Source organism: Hemitrygon akajei, chromosome 23 (assembly GCF_048418815.1).
Source record: "Hemitrygon akajei chromosome 23, sHemAka1.3, whole genome shotgun sequence".
Taxonomy (NCBI): Eukaryota; Metazoa; Chordata; class Chondrichthyes; order Myliobatiformes; family Dasyatidae; genus Hemitrygon; species Hemitrygon akajei.
This window is the reverse complement of record NC_133146.1, coordinates 64,942,157-64,962,330: the sequence shown is the minus strand read 5'-3', so window position 1 is coordinate 64,962,330 and position 20,174 is coordinate 64,942,157. Positions and strand designations below refer to the sequence as shown.

Here is a 20,174-nt window from a genome sequence, read left to right as displayed (position 1 = left end):
CTGGTCAGACCCCACTTAGAGTACTGTGCTCAGTTCTGGTCACCTCACTACAGGAAGGATGTGGAAGCCATAGAAAGGGTGCAGAGGAGATTTACAAGGGTGTTGCCTGGATTGGGGAGCATGCCTTATGAGAATAGGTTGAGTGAACTTGGCCTTTTCTCCTTGGAGCGATGGAGGATGAGAGGTGACCTGACAGAGGTGTATAAGATGATGAGAGGAATTGATCATGTGGATAGTCAGAGGCTTTTTCCCAGGGCTGAAATGGTTGCCACAAGGGGACACAGGTTTAAGGTACCGGGGAGTAGGTACAGAGGAGATGTCAGGGATATGTTTTTTACGCATAGAGTGGTGAGTGTGTGGAATGGGCTGCCAGCAACAGTGGTGGAGGCGGATACGATAGGGTCTTTTAAGAGATTTTTGGATAGGTACATGGAGCTTAGAAAAATAGAGGGCTATGGGTAAGCCTAGTAATTTCTAAGGTAAGGACATGGTCGGCACAACTTTGTAGGTCGAAGGGCCTGTATTGTGCTTCTATGTTTTTAAGTTTCTGGTGACTGGTTACTGAACATTTATAAAGCCCTGTGACCTAGTCATCAAACTACCTCATGTCACTGAATATATACAGCACACCTGAATACTACCTGGAATAAAGGGCATGTGAGATACGGAGATGTTGTTTTCTCTGGAGTGTGGAGGCTGAGTGGATAACCTGATAGACATTTATTACATGTCAGAGGACAAAAAGAGTAGACAGAATACTCAACATTAGAGTATCATTTTCCCAAGGTACAGAATCAGAGATATTATCATAGAGATAGGCCATAAAATTCCTTCATCCCCATTTCCCCACCCACACACCTCGCTCCTCACCAATCATCTGCCAGTTTGTACTCCATCTCTTCCCCCCACTTTCTTATTCTGGATTCTACCCATTTTTTCCAGTCTTGATGAAGTCTCATCCTGAAATATCGACTGTTTATTCCCCACCCTAGAAGCTGCTTGACTTGCTGAGTTCCTCCAGTATTTTGTGTGTGATGCTTTGGATTTCCAGCATCTGCAGAAACTCTTTGTGTCATGAAGTTTCTAGTTTAGTAAATCTGGATCTGGATAAATGGTACTAAGTAAGTTTATTGTCAAAGTACATGTATGTCACCATCAACAATCCTGAGATTCATTTTATTGCGGGCATTCACAGTAAATCCAAGAAACACAATGAAGTCAATGAAAGGCCACACTCGACAGAATGGACAAACAGTGTTCAAAAGACAATAAACTGTGCAAATATAAAACAGAGAGGAAAATAATAATATGAATAAGCATAAAATATCAAGAATATGAGGTGAAGACGCTACTTATTTAGAATCATAGAGAAGTACAGCACATAATCTGGCCATTTGGCCCATCTAGTCCATGCTGAAACCAAGTAAACAGCATACTCCCATCAACCTGCCCCAGTACCATAGCCCTGCATATATCTACAATCCATGTACCTCCCCAAACTTCTCTTAAATGTTGAAATCAAGCTCGCATGCACCATTTGTGCTGGCAGCTCATTCCACACTCTCATGACCCTCTGAATGAAAAAGTTTCCCTCATGTTCCCTTAACCTTTTCACCTTTCACCCTTAAGTCATGACCTCTGGTTGTAGTCCCACCTAACCTCAGTGAAAAAGCCTGCTTGCATTTACCCTATCTATACCACTCATCATTCTGTATACCTCTATCAAATCTCTCCTCAATCTTATATGTTCCAAAGAATACAGCCCTAACCTATTCAATCTTTCCTTATAACTCAGGTCCTTCAGAGCTGGGAACCTCCTTGTAAATTTTCTTTGTACTCTTTCAAACTTTTTTACATCTTTCCTGTAGGTAGGTGACCAAAACTGCACATAATACTCCAAATTAGACTTCACCAATATCTTATACAACTTCAACATAACATCACTTCTGTACTCAATACATTGATTTATGAAGGCCAATATGCCAAAAGATTACATTATAACCCTGTCTACCTTTGACACCACTTTTAACAAATTATGGACCTGTATTCTCAGCTCCCTTTATTCCACAACACTCCCTGATGCCCTACCATTCGCTGTGTAAGACCTGCATTGGTCGGTCCTACTGAAATGCAAAACCTCTCACCTGTCTACATTAAATTCCATCTGCCATTTTTCAGCCCATTTTTCTGCTGATGCAGATCCCTCTGCAACCCATGATAACCTTGCTCACCACCCACTCATCCCCAATCTTGATGTCATCCACAGTTAACCACATTATCATCCAGATCACTGATATAGATGACAAACAGCAAAGGACGCAGCACCGATCCCTGTAGAACACCACCAGTCACAGACCTCCAGTCAGAGAGGCAACCCTCTACTATCACTCTCTGGCTTCTCCCACAAAGCCAATGTCTTGATCAGCCTCCCATGTGAGACCTTGGCAATTGCCTTGATAAAGTCCATGTAGACAACATTCACTGCTTTGCCTTCATCCAATTTCCTGGTAACTTCCATGAAAAACTCTATAAGGTGTGTTAAACATGACCTACCATGCACGAATGAGTTTAATTTAATTATTTTATATGTATATATATATAGTCTTGTAGTATCTAGTATTTTGCACTGTACTGCTGCCACAAAACAACATATTTCACAACATACATCAATGATATTAAACTTGATTTGATCTACCATGTTGCAAAGACTGAATAAATTCACTCAGCTTTACCGATGACATACTTCTGCCTTCTGCTCTGAAATAGTCGGGTCTGTCTGGTTTACAATGGCATTCTCTAGCAGTGAGCACTAGTAATTGATTAACTCAGAATATTAAGCACAAACTTCTTACGCTGTCTGCATCTGGGCCACTCATGTGCTGATTAGTCACATTTCTGTCATCTAATTTTGTCCCAAATAATTCACTGGCCGATCATCTGGTTTACACATAATAAACTATTAGGTCAATCAGCTAGTGAAAGTGATCATAATATTCACTCCATGCAGTAAGCTCTCTGTGTAATTGACAGGTTAGAAAGATCAGTAAGGGCAATGTAAAAATTGTGGCTTCGAGGTATAATATGTGTTATTGATGAGCCTGTTTGAAGTATGAGTTTAAATTTCAGCTGAAGTAATGAAGTAACCTATTTTAATTAATTTTCTAGCAACTCTTCTTACTTCTACTCCTGCACGAGTTATACCAGAGTTAATCAGGAGACCCAAAATAGCAGCAAATGGGGAGACTGTTAAAAGCCTTTTCAATAATCTACAGTCAAGATTAAAGATTCAAGATTTGAGATTGTTCATTGTCATTCATCAATACACAAATGTAAAGGAGAGTGGAGTGGTTGTTACTCCACACGGGGTACCCAACCTGGGGCCCTCGGACCCCTCGGTTGGCTTCATGGTATGAAAAGGGTTGGGAACACCTGCGAGCCATAAGGAAACCTGTCAGTGACAGGATATCTCATATCATCATCATAATCCAAATCACAATCCATTCACAGAATATCAAAGCAACACACACAAAATGCTGGAGGAACTCAGCATCTGTGGAAATGAAAAGACAGTCAACATTTTGGGCTGGGACCCTTCTTCAGGACTGAACTGGAAGATGCCAGAAATCAAGATGCTTTGAACTTAGTTTGTGCATTTTTTAGTGTTTTATCATTTCAATTTACTTAGAATCTCTAAATCAAAAGAAACAATTTGACTATTAAAACCTTCTGGCCCAGTTAAACTGAAGATTTGTCCTACAGATTTGATTGCACCCATTACGGGGAGGATTGTAAACTGTATGGGCCTGCTTAATTCATCCCAGGCTACATGTGGAAACATGCTGGGGTCTTATTAAAACGACTCCAGCATGCTTGGGGTGGGACGTAAGATCAGATGTTTCTATTGCAGCTCCTGATGCTAGCAAACAGCTCCAACAGAGCAAAGCATACACATTCAGACATTCCTGGGAGCTGTGGCTGATAATGTAACAGCTGTTGCTTGCTATGTAGTTCATGACCCTGGAATCTCATTACAGTAATTAGCCACATCAGTTAGTAGCATTCATATCCGTCAGGGAAGGGTACATGTCCAGGAATATACTGTAAAAATCTAAGCTGACACTATAATGTTTAAATATGGATCTATATGAATATGTATACATTTAGTGACCACTTTATTAGGTTCACCTGTTTGTTAATACAAATATCTAATCAGCCAACACATACAAACAAGCTGGATGAACTCAGCAGGTCGGGCAGCATCCGTTGAAATGAGCAGTCAACGTTTCGGGCCGAGACCATTCGTCAGGACTGAAGAAGGAGAGGGCAGGGGCCCCATAAAGAAGGTGGGGGGGAGGGTGGAAAACCAGTCAGAGGAAAGATCAAGGGGTGGGGAGGGGATAGGCAGGAGAGATGAAGTAGGAATCTCTCTCCCCTTTCTCGATCTCTCGGTCTCCATCTCTGGAGACAGACTATCCACTGACATCTATAAACCCGCTGACTCCCATAAATACCTTGATTATATCTCTTCACACCCTGCCAAGTGTAAAAATGCTATTCCCTATTCCCAGTTCCTCTGTCTCTGCCGCATCTGTTCCAAGGATGAGGCTTTCCATTCCAGGACATCCCAAATGTCTTCTTTCTTAAGAATCGTGGTTTCCCTTCTGCCGTCATCAACGATGCCCTCACCCGCATCTCCTCCATTTCCCGCACTTTGGCCTTCACCCCATCCTCCTGTCACCACAACAGGGACCGTGTTCCCCTTGTCCTCACCTACCACCCCACCAGCCTCCGGATCCAGCATATTATCCTCCGCAACTTCCGCCACCTTCAACAGGACCCCACCACTAAGGACATCTTTCCCTCTCTACCCCTCTCTGCTTTTCGCAGGGATCGTTCCCTCCATGACTGCCTGGTCCGCACGTCCCTCCCCACAGATCTCCCACCTGGTACTTCTCCCTGCAAGTGTAAGTGCTACACCTGTCCCTACACCTCCTCTCTTACCACCATTCAGGGCCCCAAACAGTCCTTCCAGGTGAGGCAACACTTCACTTGTGAGTCTGTTGGGGTCATCTATTACATCCGGTGCTCCCGGTGTGGCCTCCTCTACATCGGTGAGACCCAACGCAGATTGGGGGACCGCTTCGTCGAGCACCTACGCTCCGTCCACCACAACAGACAGGATCTCCCGGTTGCCACCCACTTCAACTCTGCTTCACATTCCCATTCGGATATGTCCATACATGGCCTCCTCTACTGTCATGATGAGGCCAAACTCAGGTTGGAGGAGCAACACCTCATATACCGTCTGGGTAGTCTCCAGCCCCTTGGTATGAACATCGAATTCTCCAACTTCCGGTAATTCCCTCCCTCTCCCTTCCCCCATTCCACTTTCACACTGTCTCCTCTTCTAGCTGCCTATCACCTCTCTCACGATTCTGCCTTCTTCTACTACCCATAGTGCTTTCCCCTTAGATTCCTTCTTTACCTCTCCTACCTATCCCCTCCCCCACCCCTTGATCTTTCCTCTGATTGGTTTTCCACCCTCCCCCCACCTTCTTTATGGGGCCCTTGCCCCCTCCTTCTTCAGTCCTGACGAAGGGTCTCACCCCGAAACGTTGACTGCTCATTTCAACAGATGCTGCCCGACCTGCTGAGTTCATCCAGCTTGTTTGTATGTGTTGATTTGACCACAACAACTGCAGTATACTTTGTGTTTTCTAATCAGCCAGTGTGTGGCAGCAACTTAATGCATCAAAGCATGCAGACATGGTCAAGAGGTTCAGTTATTGTTCAGACCAAATGTTAGAATGAGGAAGAAATCTGATCTAAGTGACTTTGACCATGAAATGATTGCTGGTACCAGACGGGGCAGTTTGAGTATCTCAGGAACTGCTGATTTCCTGGGATTTTTATGCACAACAGTCACTAGAGTTCACAGATAAGGGTGTGCAAAAAACAACATCCAGTGAGCAGCAGTAAGTGGGCAAAAATGCCTCCTTAATGAGAGGAGAATGGCTGGACTGGTTCGGGCTGACAGGAAGGTGACAGTAACTCAAATAACCACATGTTAAGAGAGTGGTGTGCAGCAGAGCATTTCTGAGTGAACAATACCGTGAACCTTGAAGTGGATGGGCTACAGCAGCAGACGGCCATGAACATACACCCATTGACCACTTTATCAGGCACAGGAGGTTCCTAGTAAAGTGGCTACTGGGTGTATATTCAGTCCTGATGATATGTTGCATTGTGTAAGATGTTGTTTATCAGATAATCTGCTTGCTCAGGTGGATATAACAAGGAATTAAAGCACACATTATCACATTACCTGCTGCACTGCCTCAACAGTGACTGCATAAAAGACCTAAAGATGCTGGGAATCCAGCATGCTGGAGGAACTCAGCAGATCAGACAGCATATATGGAAATTAATAAACAGTCGACCTTTTGGGCCAAGAACCTTCGGCGGGACTGAAAAGGAAGGGGTAAGGCGCCAGAATAAAAAGGTGAGGGGGGGGGGGTGGGAGGAGGACTAGCTAAAATGTGATGTGAAGCCAATTGGATGGGAAAGGTAAAGGGCTGGAGAAGAATGAATGTTCTAGGAGAGGAGAGTGGACCATGTGAGAAATGGAAGAGGGACACCGGAGGGAGGCGATGGGCAGGTGAGAATGGCCAGAGTGGGGAGTAGAAGAGTTTTTTTACATACATAACTACAAAAGTGCTCTATATAGCGGGCTGTAGAGCACTTTGAAACAACTTCAGACCATGAAAGATAACTCATATCGTATCTTTATTGATTCTTAAGGGAGAGTTGCAGCTACAGCTGCAAACCATGCCATATTTGAAGAAATATTTTTACATGCCTATCCCCAAATTCCATCCCTTTCTGATTGCATATGTTTCTGGATGAGAATGAACCCAATGAACATAGTTCATAACCAGTTCTATTCTCCAGTAATGCCACAGATTGTCAGCTTACTCCATCATTAGAAATACTGTTCTGTAATCATACTAGTCACAATACCTGGGTGCTACAGTACTGTAGTGGATTTCCTGATGCTATTAAAGCTCAGGATGTTGCAGTTCAGAGTTCAATTTCAATGTCCTCTATAAGGAGTCTGTACGTCCTCCCTGTGGAATGCATGGGTTTCCTCCGAATGCTCTAGTTTCCTCCAGTTTCTTTAGTCTATCCCTAACTTTGTGTTGGGGGCTCATTCCATAAGACATACAATAGAAGCAGATTAGGCCATTTGACCCATCGAGTTGTTCTGCAGTTCTAACATGGCTGATTTGTTATCCTCAACCCCATTCTCCTGCATTCTCCCCAGGCTTTTGATGCCCTGACCAATGAAGAAGCCATGTGAATGTAGAGATGATCCCAAGGAACGCTGAGACTCAGGTCCATCAAATTTATTGCAAACTAGCTGATCAAATGCAGACTAAACCTCTTTCCCATGGTGTGGTTAAAGCAAGAAACTCGATTCCACAAAGGAGTTGATGAGTGGCTGAAGGAGTGCTGAGACTTTATAAGCCATTGGTCAGACTGCATCCGAACCCAGTGCTTGCAGCTTTTTGTGAATGAAGTTGTATAAAAAACGTACAGGAAAGAGTTTTCTGCTGAGTTCGGACTAACTTGGAAATTATTCTCCCAGAATTTGCAGTGAGGTGCAGACTTAATTAGGATCATTCCTGGGAAATTTTCCCTGCTCAGGCAGGGCTGGTAAATACTAAGCATGAAAATTACTGCTCTGTGTTATCATGGTTTTGTTTTAAACCTTGAAGACTTTAAACTATTACCAAACACACTGATCCTATCAAACAGATGACTTTTAATTGGTAATTTAACTTGTTGGCTTCTAATGAAGACATTGCAGAAGTTTACTGGGCTAACTTATTATTGGCAATATATCTACTGAATACAGAAAAACTGTAAATAGCAATTTTTTATTGTCATTTATTTCTTCTTCTGACATATAGGTTCTTAATATTATGTATTGCACTTTACCGCAGCCGCAAAACAATAAATTTCATGACATATGCCAGTGAAGTTAAACCTAATTCTGCTTCTGATTCTCGTAATATATATTTCTTTTGTCATTACACATGCACAATCTTTGGAATAAAATATTAACGGCTTACCTGTAGAGAGTAAACGATAGAGATGAACATCTGGAAATCTACAGCCAGCTGCCAGGAGACACAGTTCACCAGCTCAGCCATCAAAACAATGTAACGTAACACTACAGGGTCAAACTTCCCAGACAAAATGTGGCCAAATACAGCAATCCACTGTGAACACAACAGAGGTTGCAAAGGATAAAAAACATAGAACACCATGTGGATAATGTGGAAAAGACACACAAAAATAATGAAAATGGGAACCTTCAAGTGAAGAGCAGTTTTCAACAAAGCTTCTTTTCAATAGGGAACGGCTTCACTGTTATTTTCAAGTTCACATCACTCAATATATCTTTGTCTTACCAACTGATTTCCTCATGGTAAGTAAGAAACCATGAAATTTTATTTAATAATTATTGAAGAATCATGACATGTAATACAATGTATTATACTAATAATGTATAAGAGTGTATTACAGAGACTTTTAATGCTGCAATATATTACTGCAGTAAATAGCCACGTCCTGAGGTCAGTGAGAGGCTAATTTCTATTGGGAAATTTCAGGTCAATTGGAGGATATTGGTTTTCCTTAGATTGATCACTGTTTGCAATTTCTTGGAGTCTAACCCCAATCCTGCACTCCCCCAAACACATACACCCATAAAGGCATAAAAAAATTCAGGAAATTAAAGGCTTTCATTTTTTTATTAAATAAATTTTTAAGATTGCTTTGTATATGTAACAGATGTGTTGACCACGGTATGATGGATACCAGGTAGATGAAAACATATTGTAGATGTATTGATAGTTACATTGGAAACTATCCAGTTGAGAATCAAATATTAAAATATCCATAAGCTAAATGTGACTTCTTTAGTCAAACCATTTAAACAACAAAGATATTTCTGTCCCTATTACCAGCTGAGAGAAGCCAAAAACAAAGTGTGTGCATGAGGTATGTAATACTTCAAAAATAGATAGGCTGATGATAGTTTCTCAGTCCATGGATCCTTTTATATCCTTCCAGGAACAGAAATAATTTGAGAGGCACTAAACTTTAACTACTTCAAAGAAGTTTGTCTTCACTCATTTGAAAGGTAAGTATTTTAACAAACATCATTTACCATGTTATTTGGTGCATTTTCCTCCACAGCAGTCAGAAAATCAAACAGTGCCAAGTTGCTGATGTTTTCCACAATATAGTATTCACTGAAGAGAGCATGGAGGGCATCCTGAGTCAGGAATTATGATAAGAATATTCTCATTAATAAAAATAAATTGAACATTGTAATTTAAAACATAGGATACTGATATTTAAGTGGGAGTTTTTAGTAGGCCAGGATATTGTTTGCATTTAACAAATAAATATTTAGCATGTAACTCTGAGCAGTTTTGGAATTTCTGTGAATACGATCAAAATGAGTGGCCTCATTATGCACAGACACTAGATCTCATTGAATTGACTGAGGGAGATTGAATGGGGATGAAACTGGATTCAATGGCAATGGGACTAGAGGAGACTGAATGGGAATAGGACTGGGGAAGATTGAATGGGTTTGGGACTAGGGGAGATGGAATAGGAATGGGACTGGGGGAGACTGAATGGGAATAGGACTGGGGGAAATTGAATGAAAATGGGACTGGGGGAGATTGAATAGGAATGGGACTATGGGAGATTGAATGAGAATGGGGCAATAGGAAATTGAATGGGAATTAGACAGGATCTGCTATTAGGAAAAGGATAAGGGCAGGTGACAGAAATTTGAGTAGGGGAACACTTTGCAACCAGTGACCATAATGTCACTAGTTCCAAAGTAAATATACAAAAAGATAGGTCTGGTCCATGTGTTGAGATCCTAAACTGGGGAAAGACCAATTTTGATGGGATCAAAAGTGATCTGGCAGGTGTGTGATTAGAACTGGTTGTTTCCTGGCAAAGATGTACTTGGAAAGTGGAAGGCCTTCAAAAATGAAACTTTGAGAGTACAATGCTTGTATGTGCCTGTCAGAATAAAAGGTAAAGATAACAAGTGTGGGGAACCTTGGTTTTCAAGAAATATTGAGCTTAAGAGGAAAAACGAGATGCATAGCAGGTATAGGCAAGTAGGAACAAATAAGATGCTTAGGCAGTACAAGAAATGCAAGAGAACACTTAAGAAAGAAATCAAAGTGTTAAAAAAGGCATGAAGTTGCTCAAGTAGAAAAGGTGAAGGAAAATCCTAAGGGATTCTACAGGCATGTTAAGATCAAAAGGATTACAATGGATAAAATCTGTCCTCTGGAAGACCAGAATGGAAATCCACGTGTGGAGCCAAAACAGATGAGTGAAATCTTAAATGAATTCTTTGCATCTGTATTTTCTCAGGAGATGGATATAGAGTCTATAGAAGTGAGGCAAAGAGGCAGTAACTTCATGGTCCCGGACAAATTACAGAGGAGGAGGTATTTACTACTGTGAGGCAAATCAGGGTGATAACATCCCCGAGGCCTAACAAGGTGTTCTTTTGGACCCTTTGGGAGGCAAGTGCAAAAATTGTCTGGGCCTTAAAAGAGATATTTAAAACATCCTTAAAGACAGGAGAGGTACCAGGGGATTGGAGGATATCCAACGTTGTTCTGCTGTTTAAAGAAGGCTCTAAACAGAAACTAGGAAATTATAGGCTGGTGAGTCTGACATCAGTTGTAAGGTACTGGTTATAAGAACATAAGAGCATAAGAGATAGGAGCAGGAGTAGGCCAATCGGCCCCTCAAGCCTGCTACGCCATTCAACAAGATCATGGCTGATCCAATCTTAACTCTAGTTTTCACCGAATCCCACAAGGCAACAGTGCCAACCAACAGGGCACCATGCCGCCCATTTTATTTTATTATTCATCCCGCCCAAACCCATGTGATCACCCGGGGAAAAAAACCGAGTTGCCAATTGAGGAGAAAAAATCTGGAAAATTCCTCTCCGACCCATCCAGGCTATCGAAAACTGGTCCAGGAGATCACATGGCTGATCTAAACCTAGCCTCATGTCCACTTACCTGCTCGCTCACCGTATCCCCTAATGCCATTTTTATCCAGGAAAATGTCTATCTCCGTTTTGAATTTATTGAGTGTAGTAGCTTCCACAGCTCTCTGGGGCAGTAAATTCCACAGCCCCACTACCCTCTGAGTGAAGAAATTTCTCCGCATCTCAGTCCTGGAATGGCATCCCCTTATTTTAAGATTTTGCCCCCTAGTCCTAGTTTCACCCATCATTGGGAACATTCTCCCCGCATCCACCCGATCAAGCCCCTTCACAATCTTATATGTTTCAATAAGATCGCCTCTCATTCTTCGGAACTCCAATGAGTAGAGTCCCAATCTACTGAACCTCTCATCATACATCAACCCACCCATCCCCAGAATTAACCTAGTGAACCTTCTCTGCACTGCCTCGAGAGCCAGTATGTCCTTTCTTAAATATGGACACCAGAACTGCACGCAGTACTCCAGGTGTGGTCTCACCAATACCCGGAACAACTGCAGTAAGACGTCCCTGTTCTTATACTCCATCCCCCTAGCAATAAAAGCCAGCATTCCATTGGCCTTCTTGACCACCTGCTGCACTTGCATACTAATTTTTTGTGTTTCCTGCACCAGGACCCCCAGATCCTTTTGCACAGAAGCACTTTCCAGTTTCTCTCCATTTAGATAATAACTTGCTCTATTATTTTTCCTGCCAAAGTGCAAGACCTCACACTTGTCAGTATTATATTTCATCTGCCAAATGTCTGCCCAATCACTCAGCCTATCTATGTCCCCCTGCAGGGTTTCAATGTCCTCCACACTCATTACACTCCCTCCCATCTTTGTGTTATCAGCAAACTTCGATATGTTGCACTTAGTCCCTTTCTCCAAATCATTAATATAGATTGTAAAGAGTTGGGGTCCCAACGCCGACCCCTGCACCACTGGTCACCAACTGCCAGTCTGAGAATAAACCATTTATCCCAACTCTCTGTTTTCTGTTAGAAAGCCAATCCTCCACCCATGCCAAATATAAGTATTTGGATAGACATGAGCTGATTAAGGATAGTCAGCAAGACTTCATGCATGGTAGGTGCTGTCTAATCAATCTTATAGTTTTTCAAGGAAATTGCTAGGAAAGTGAATGCAAGCAAGGCAGTGGATGTTGTCTACATGGACCTTAGCAAGGCACTTGACAAGGTCCTACATGGGAAGCTGGTCAAGAAGGATCAGTCACTTGGCATTCAGGATGAGGTAACAAATTGGATTGGACATTGGCTTTGTGGGAGAACCTAGAGAGTGGTAGTAGAAGGTTGCCTCTCTGACTGGAGGCCTGTGACTAGTGGTGTACTGTACAGATTAGTGCTGGGCCCTTTGTTGTTTGTCATCTATATCAATGATCTTGAGGATAATGTGGTAAACTGGATCAGCAAATTTGCAGAGGACACCTAAATTGGAAGTATAGTGGACAGCGAGGAAGGCTATCAAGGCTTGCAGAGGGATTTGCATCAGTTGAAAAATGGCAGGTGGAATTTAATGCAGACAAGTGTGAGGTTTTACACTTCGGTAGGACCAACCAGGGGAGGTCTTACACAGTGAACAGTAGGGCACAAAGGGATGTGGTAGAACAAAGGCATCTAGGAATACAGGTCCCCAATTTATTGAAAGTATTGTCACATGTATATAGGGTTATCAAGAAATCTTTTGCCACATTGGCTTCATAAATCAATGTATTGAGTACAAAGTTAAAGTTGTATAGGACATTGGTGAGGCCTAATTTGGAGTATTATATGCTGTTCTGGTCACCTACCTGCAGATAAGATATTAGCAAGATTGGAAGAGTACAGGGAAATTTTATAAGAATTTTGCATGGTCTGGAGGACCTGCGTTATGAGGAAAGATTGAATAGGTTAGGACTGTATTCTTTAGAACATGGAAGAATTAGAGATTTAATAGAGGAATATAAAATTATGAGAGGTATAGATAGGGTAAATGGAAGCAGGCTTTTTCCATTGAGGTTGGGGGGAACTTCAACCAGAGGTCATGGGTTAAGGGTGAAAGATGAGAAGTTTAAGAGGAATTTACGGGAAACTTCCTCCTTCAGAGGATTGTAAGAGTACAGAATGAGCTGTCAGCACAGGAAGTTTGAATAGGTACATGGATGTTAGGGGTATGGAGGGTTAGTGTCCCAGTGCAGGTTGATGGAAGCAAAAAGTTTAAATGGTTTCAGGATGGACCAGATGGACAGAAAAGCCTGTTTCTTTGCTGTCCTTCTCTATGACACTATGAATGGGACTGGACTGAATGGGAATGGGGATGAGACTGGGGGAGACTGAATGGGGCTATGAATGGGACTGGACTGAATGGGAATGGAAATGAGACTGGGGGATTGAATGGAAATGAGACTGGGGGATTGAATGGAAATAGGACAGGGGAGATTGAATTGCTATGGAACTGTGGGAGATTGAATAGGAATGTGTCTGGGGAGTTTGAATGGAAATAGGACTGGAGGAGATTGAATGGGAATGGGACAGGGGGAGGTTGAATGGGTATGGGACTGGGGGAGATTGAATGGGAATGAAACTACAATGAGAAAATCCTCAGGTGCTGAAATCCAAGCCACACATACAAAATGCTCGAGGGACTCAGCAGGCCGGGCAGCATCTATGGAAAAGTGCAAACAGTCATTATTTCAGGTTGAGGCCCTTCATCAGAACTGGGAGAGGAGAATTTAGAGCAGGAAGGTGGGGGGAGGGATGGAAGAAGTACAAGGTGGTAGGTGATAGGTGAAACTGGGAGAGGGGGTGGGTGTGAAGTAAAGAGCTGGAAAGTTGGCTGCTGAAAGTTGATGGAGAAAGGAGAATATGATAAGAGAGGGTAGAAGTCCATGGAAGAAAGGGAAGGGGGAGGAGCAACAGAGGGAGGTGATAGGCAGGTAAGGAGATGAGATGAGAGAGGGAAGCAGGAATGGGAACGGTGAAGGGGGTGGGGCAATTACCGGAAGTTCGAGAAATCGATGATCATGCCATCAGGTTGGAGGCTACTGAGACGGAATGTAAGGTGTTGTTCCTCCAGCCTGAGTGTGACCTCATTTTGGCAGTAGAGAAGGCCATGGATAGACATATCAGAAAGGGAATAGGAAGTAGAATTGAAGTGTGTGGCCAACAGGAGATCCTGCATTTTCTGGCGGATGAAGCGTGGTGCCCGGCGAGGCAGTCTCCCAATCTACGCCAGGTCTCTCCGATACACAGGAGGCCACACCGGGAACACCAGATATAGTAGATGATCCCAACAGACTGTCACCTCACCTGGAAGGACTGCTCAGTGCCCTGAATGGTAGTGAGGGAGGAAGTGAATGGGACTAATCTGCTTGGTCCGTGGTGACTGTACTCCAGAACCAAGGTCAATGTAAGAGCAGTCATCGAATTGTATAAACAGATTCACTTGTACATCTTGGGGTGCAACTTCAGACTACTATTCAGTCACTCGTTGAAACATACATCAGGGCCCTGCACTCACTGGGCAAAACAGAGTCCTCTACCAAACTGCCCTTGCTGCTCTGCATTAAGGATACACATGGTGGAAGACTAGATATTTTCCCACATCTTGGGAGCCACCTCTCAATCTAAATAATATGAGGATCAGAATCAGATTTATTGTCACTGATATTAGTTGTGAACTTGGTTGCTTTCTGGCAGCAGTACAGTACAGGCAAATAAATTACTAAAAGTTACAGTAAGTAAATAAATAAAGAGCTTGAAAGAGAAATACTGAGATAGTGTTCATATTTTAATCGACTATTCAGAAAATGATGGCAGAGGGAGAGAAACTGTTCCTAAAACATTGCGTGTTTGGTCTTCAGGCTTCTGTACCTTCTCCCTGATGGTGGTAATGACAAGAGGACAAGCCCACATGGTGGGAGTCCTTAATGATGGATGTCAAGTCAAGTCACTTTTATTGTCATTTCAACCATAACTGCTGGTACAGTACATAGTGAAAATGAGACAACGTTTTTCAGGACCATGGTGTTACATGACACAGTACAAAAACTAGACTGAACTACATAAAAAAAACAACACTGAGAAAGCTACACTAGACTACAGACCTATACAGGACTACATAAAGTGCACAAAAACAGTGCAGGCATTACAATAAATAATAAACAGGACAATAGGGCAAGGTGTCAGTCTGGGCTTTGGGTATTGAGGAGTCTGATAGCTTGGGGGAAGAAACTGTTACAGAGTCTGGCCGCGAGAGCCCGAATGCTTCGGAGCCTTTTCCCATTCGGCAGGAGGGAGAAGAGATTGTATGAGGGGTGCATGGAGTCCTTCATAATGCTGTTTCCTTTGTGGATGTAGCATGTAGTGTAAATGTCCGTGATGGAGGGAAGAGAGACCCAGATGATCTTCTCAGCTGACCTCACTATCCGCTGCAGGGTCTTGCGATCTGAGATGGTGCAATTTCTGAACCAGGCAGTGATGCAGCTGCTCAGGATGCTCTCAATACAACCCCTGCAGAATGTGATGAGGATGGGGGGTGTTGCCTCCTTTGCAGATGTGCTCAATGGTGGGCAGACCTGCACCTGTAAGTGCACACTCACTGCCGCTGGTCAAGTGAGGAAAAGGCAAAATTCAAAAGAGGAAATGATGCAGGACTGAAGATGCTCTATTTTAATGCGTGTAGCATTCGGATTAAGGTGGATGAACTCATGGCACAATTAGAAATTGGTCGGTATGACATCATGGGCATCATTGATTCATGGCTGAAAGAAGGCCTTAGTTGGGAGCTTAACATCAAGGGATATACTTTGTCTCAAAAGGACAGACAGGAAGGCACAGACAGTCATGTGACTCTGTTGGTAAGAGATGGAATTACATCTTTAGAAAGAGGTGACATAGGGTCAGAGAATGTTGAATCTTTGTGGGTGGAGGTAAGAAACAGCAAGGGTGAAAAAAGTATTACAGAAATCATATTTTGACCTCCAAGTAGCAGCCAAGATGTGGGGTTGATACTACAAAGGGAGCTGGAAAAGGCATGTAATAAGGGAAAAGATACAATTGTAATAGGGGACTTCAATATGCAAGAAGATTAGGAAGATCAGTTTGGTGTCAGATTGCAAGAGAGGGAACTTGTAGAATGGCTACAAGCTGGCTTTACAGAGCAGCTTGTGCTTGAGCCTACTCAGGGAAAAGCTATCTTAGATTGGGTGTTGTGTGATAACCCAGATCTTATTAGGGAGCTTAATGTAAAGGAACCCTTAGGAGGCAGTGATTATAATACGATTGAATTTATACTGCAATTTGAGAGGCAGAAGCTTAACTTACATGTATCAGTATCACAATGGAATAAAGGGAATTACAGAGGCATGAGAGACAAGCTTACCCAGGTGGATTGGAGGAGGATACTGTCAGGGATGATGACAGACCAGAGATGACTGAAGTTTCTGGGAATAGTTCACAAGGTACAGGATAGATATGTCCCACAGAAGAAAGGGTAGTCAACCATGGCTGACAAAGGAAGTTAAGGACTGCATAAAAGCCAAGGAAAGGGCATATAAGGTAGCAAAAGTGAGTGGAAAGTTGGATTTGAAAGCTTTTAAAATCTAACAACAGGCAACTAATAAAGCTACAAGAAGGGAAATGATGAAATATGAGGGCAGACCAGCCAAAAATATAAAGCAGGATACCAAATGTATTTTTTTTCAGTTATATAAAGAGTAAAAGTAAAAGAGCCAAAGTAAAAGCAAAGCAGAGGGCATACAAGGAAGTAAGAATTAGAGGGAAGACAGAGGATTTGGAAGTTTTTAAAAGCTTACAAAAGGAAATTAAGAACGTCATTAAGAGGGAAAAGATGAACCATGAAAGGAAGCTAGCAAATAATATCAAAGAGGGTACTAAAAGCTTTTTCAAGTATATAAAGAATAAAAGACAGGTGAGAGTAGATATAGGATCAATAGAAAATGATGCTGGAGAAATTGTAATGGGAGATAAGGAGATGGCAGAGGAATTGAATGAGTATTTTGCATCAGTCTTCACTGAGGAAGACATCAGCAATATACCAGACATTCAAGGGTGTCAGGGAAGAGAAATATACGCAGTCACAATTACGACAGAGAAAGTACTCAGGAAGCTGAATAGTCTAAGGGTAGATAAATCTCCTGGACCAGATGGAATGTACCTCGTGCTCTGAAGGAAGTAGCAGTGGAGATTGTGGAGGCATTAGCAATAATCTTTCAAAAGTCGATATATTCTGGCCTGGTTCCGGAGGACTGGAAAATTGCAAATGTCACTCCACTATTTAAGAAGGGGGCAAGGAAGTAAAAAGGAAATTATAGACCTGTTAGCTTGACATCGGTGGTTGGGAAGTTGTTGGAGTAGATTGTCAAGGATGAAGTTACGGAGTACCTGGATGCATATGACAAGATAGGCAGAACTCAGCATGGTTTCCTTAAAGGAAAATCCTGCCTGACAAACCTAGTGCAATTTTTTGAGGAAATTACAAGTAGGCTAGACAAGGGAGATGCAGTGGATGTTGTGTATTTGGATTTTCAGAAGGCCTTTGACAAGGTGCCACACATGAGGCTGCTAAACAAGATAAGAGCCCATGGAATTACGGGAAAGTTACATACATGGATAGAGCGTTGGTTGATTGGCAGGAAACAGAGAGTGGGAATAAAGGGATCCCATTCTGGTTGGCTGCCGGTTACCAGTGGTGTTCCACAGGGGTCCGTGTTGGGGCTGCTTCTTTTTACGTTGTATATCAATGATTTGGATTATGGAATAGATGGCTTTGTGGCTAATTTTGCTGATGATACAAAGATAGGTGGAGGGGCCAGTGGTGCTGAGGAAACAGAGAGTCTGCAGAGAGACTTGGATAGATTGAGGGAATGGGCAAAGAAGTGGCAAATGAATTACAATGTTGAAAAGTGTACGGTTATGCACTTTGGTAGAAGAAATAAATGGGCAGACTATTATTTAAATGGGGAGAGAATTCAAAGTTCTGAGATGCAATGGGACTTGGGGGTTCTCGTGCAGGATACCCTTAAGGTTAACCTCCAGGTTGAGTCGGTGGTGAAGAAGGCGAATGCAATGTTGGCATTCATTTCTAGAGGAATAGAGTATAGGAGCAGGGATGTGATGTTGAGACTCTATAAGGCACTGGTAAGACCTAACTTGGAATACTGTGTGCAGTATTTAAGAAAGGATGTGCTGACATTGGAGAGGGTTCAGAGAAGATTCACTAGAATGATTCCGGGAATGAGAGGGTTAACATATAAGGAACGTTTGACCGCTCATGGACTGTACTCCTTGGAGTTTAGAAGAATGAGGGGGTGTGGTGAACTACATATACCAGTGTGGTTTGCTCCCAACAGACCCCTGCTGACTGCTCCTGTGGCCCCTCCCACAAACCCCTGTATAAAGGCGATTGAGGCCTGAGGCCGGCCTCATTCTCCAGGATGTTGTGTTGTTCATTCTTCCAGTCAATAAAAGCCGATATCTCACTTCTTACGTCTCAGAGTGAGTTATTGATGGTGCATCAGGGGGGACCTCATAGAAACATTTCGAATGTTGAAAGGCATGGACAGAGTGGATGTGGCAAAGTTGTTTCCCATGGTGGGGGAGTCTAGTACGAGAGGACATGACTTGAGGATTGCAGGGCGCCCATTCAGAACACAGATGTGAAAAAATCTTTTTAGCCGGAGGGTGGTGAATCTATGGAATTTGTCGCCACGGGCAGCAGTGGAGGCCAAGTCATTGGGTGTATTTAAGGCAGAGATTGATAGGTATCTGGGTAGTCAGGGCATCAAAGGTTATGCTGAGAAGGCAGGGGAATGGGACTAAAGGGGAGATTGGATCAACTCATGATGAAATGGCAGAGCAGACTCGATGGGCTGAATGGCCAACTTCTGCTCCTTTGTCTCATGGTCTTATGGTCTAAAAGGGAGGTGAGAGTTCATATAATGGTCCACTGGAAAATTATGCTGGTGAAGTAGTAATGGGGGACAAAAAAGTAGCAGATGAGCTTAATGGGTACTTTGCATCTGTCTTCACTGTGGAAGACACTAGTAGTGTGCCAGAGGTCTGTGAGTGTCAGGGGGCAGGAGTGTGTGCCATTGGTATCACAAAGGAAAAAGTGCAAGGCAAACTCAAAGGTCTTAAGGTGGATAAGTCACCTAGACTAGATGGAATGCATCCCAGAGTCCTGAGAGAGGTTGCTGAAGAGATAACGAATGCAGTGGTCATGATCTTTCAAGAGTCACTTGATTCTGGCATGGTCCCAGAGGACTGGAAGATTGCAAATGTCACTGCACTCTTTAAGAAGGGAGGAAGGCAAAAGAAAGGAAATTATAGGCCAGTTAGCCTAACCTCAGTGGTTGGGAAAATGTTGGAGTCCATTATTAAGGACGATGTTTCAAGTGAGTCCTGATGAAGGGTCTCGACCTGAAACATTGACTGCTCATTTCAACGGATGCTGCCCGACCTGCTGAGTTCATCCAGCTTTTGTACATGTTGATTTGACTACAGCATCTGCAGTGTACTTTGTGTTGAGGTTTCAAGGTAATTGGAGAATAATGATAAAATATGTCAAAGTCAGCATGATTTCTGCAAAAGGAAATCTTGCCTGACGAATGACACAACCAATTTTCTGAGGAAGTTAGCAGTGAGCACAAGTGGCCAGCCATTGATTATCACTGGGTTTACCAATCAGCATTGCAACCCTAAATAATGTGAAAAGGGGAAAGCTGACATTCAAAATCACCCCTTCTGATACAGCTCTGAGCTGTGGAGAAAACAACTAATTGATATGAAAAGACAAGAAATCTTAAGAATACCACTTCATATTCTGCCTGGGAACTTGAATGGGTGCTCAATTATAACACAAATTTTCTTCAGTTTTCTCACCAGTGGTGTACCTCATCTTTGCACTCTGCCTCCATTAATGAATGCCTGTTCAGCTGGATTCCAGTAATAAATTAAGTCTATATTTTACATTATCTTCCTATCATAGTGATTGTTAATGACATTGAGGGTTTGGTGAACAGCTACACGACCATGGAACTG

The 20,174-nt window shown here is 42.7% G+C and overlaps 1 protein-coding gene across 1 annotated transcript in view; it reads right to left on the bottom strand.

Moving 5' to 3' along the window:
* LOC140715509 (uncharacterized) overlaps nucleotides 1-20,174 on the bottom strand; it is a 449,684-nt gene that overhangs the window by 25,809 nt on the left and 403,701 nt on the right. The window contains exons 18-19 of the mRNA XM_073027850.1: nucleotides 9,239-9,346; nucleotides 8,136-8,285 (exon numbers count right to left, since the gene is read on the bottom strand). Of these exons, the coding sequence (XP_072883951.1) occupies nucleotides 8,136-8,285; nucleotides 9,239-9,346 (258 nt within the window). The remainder of the gene's footprint in view (nucleotides 1-8,135; nucleotides 8,286-9,238; nucleotides 9,347-20,174) is intronic.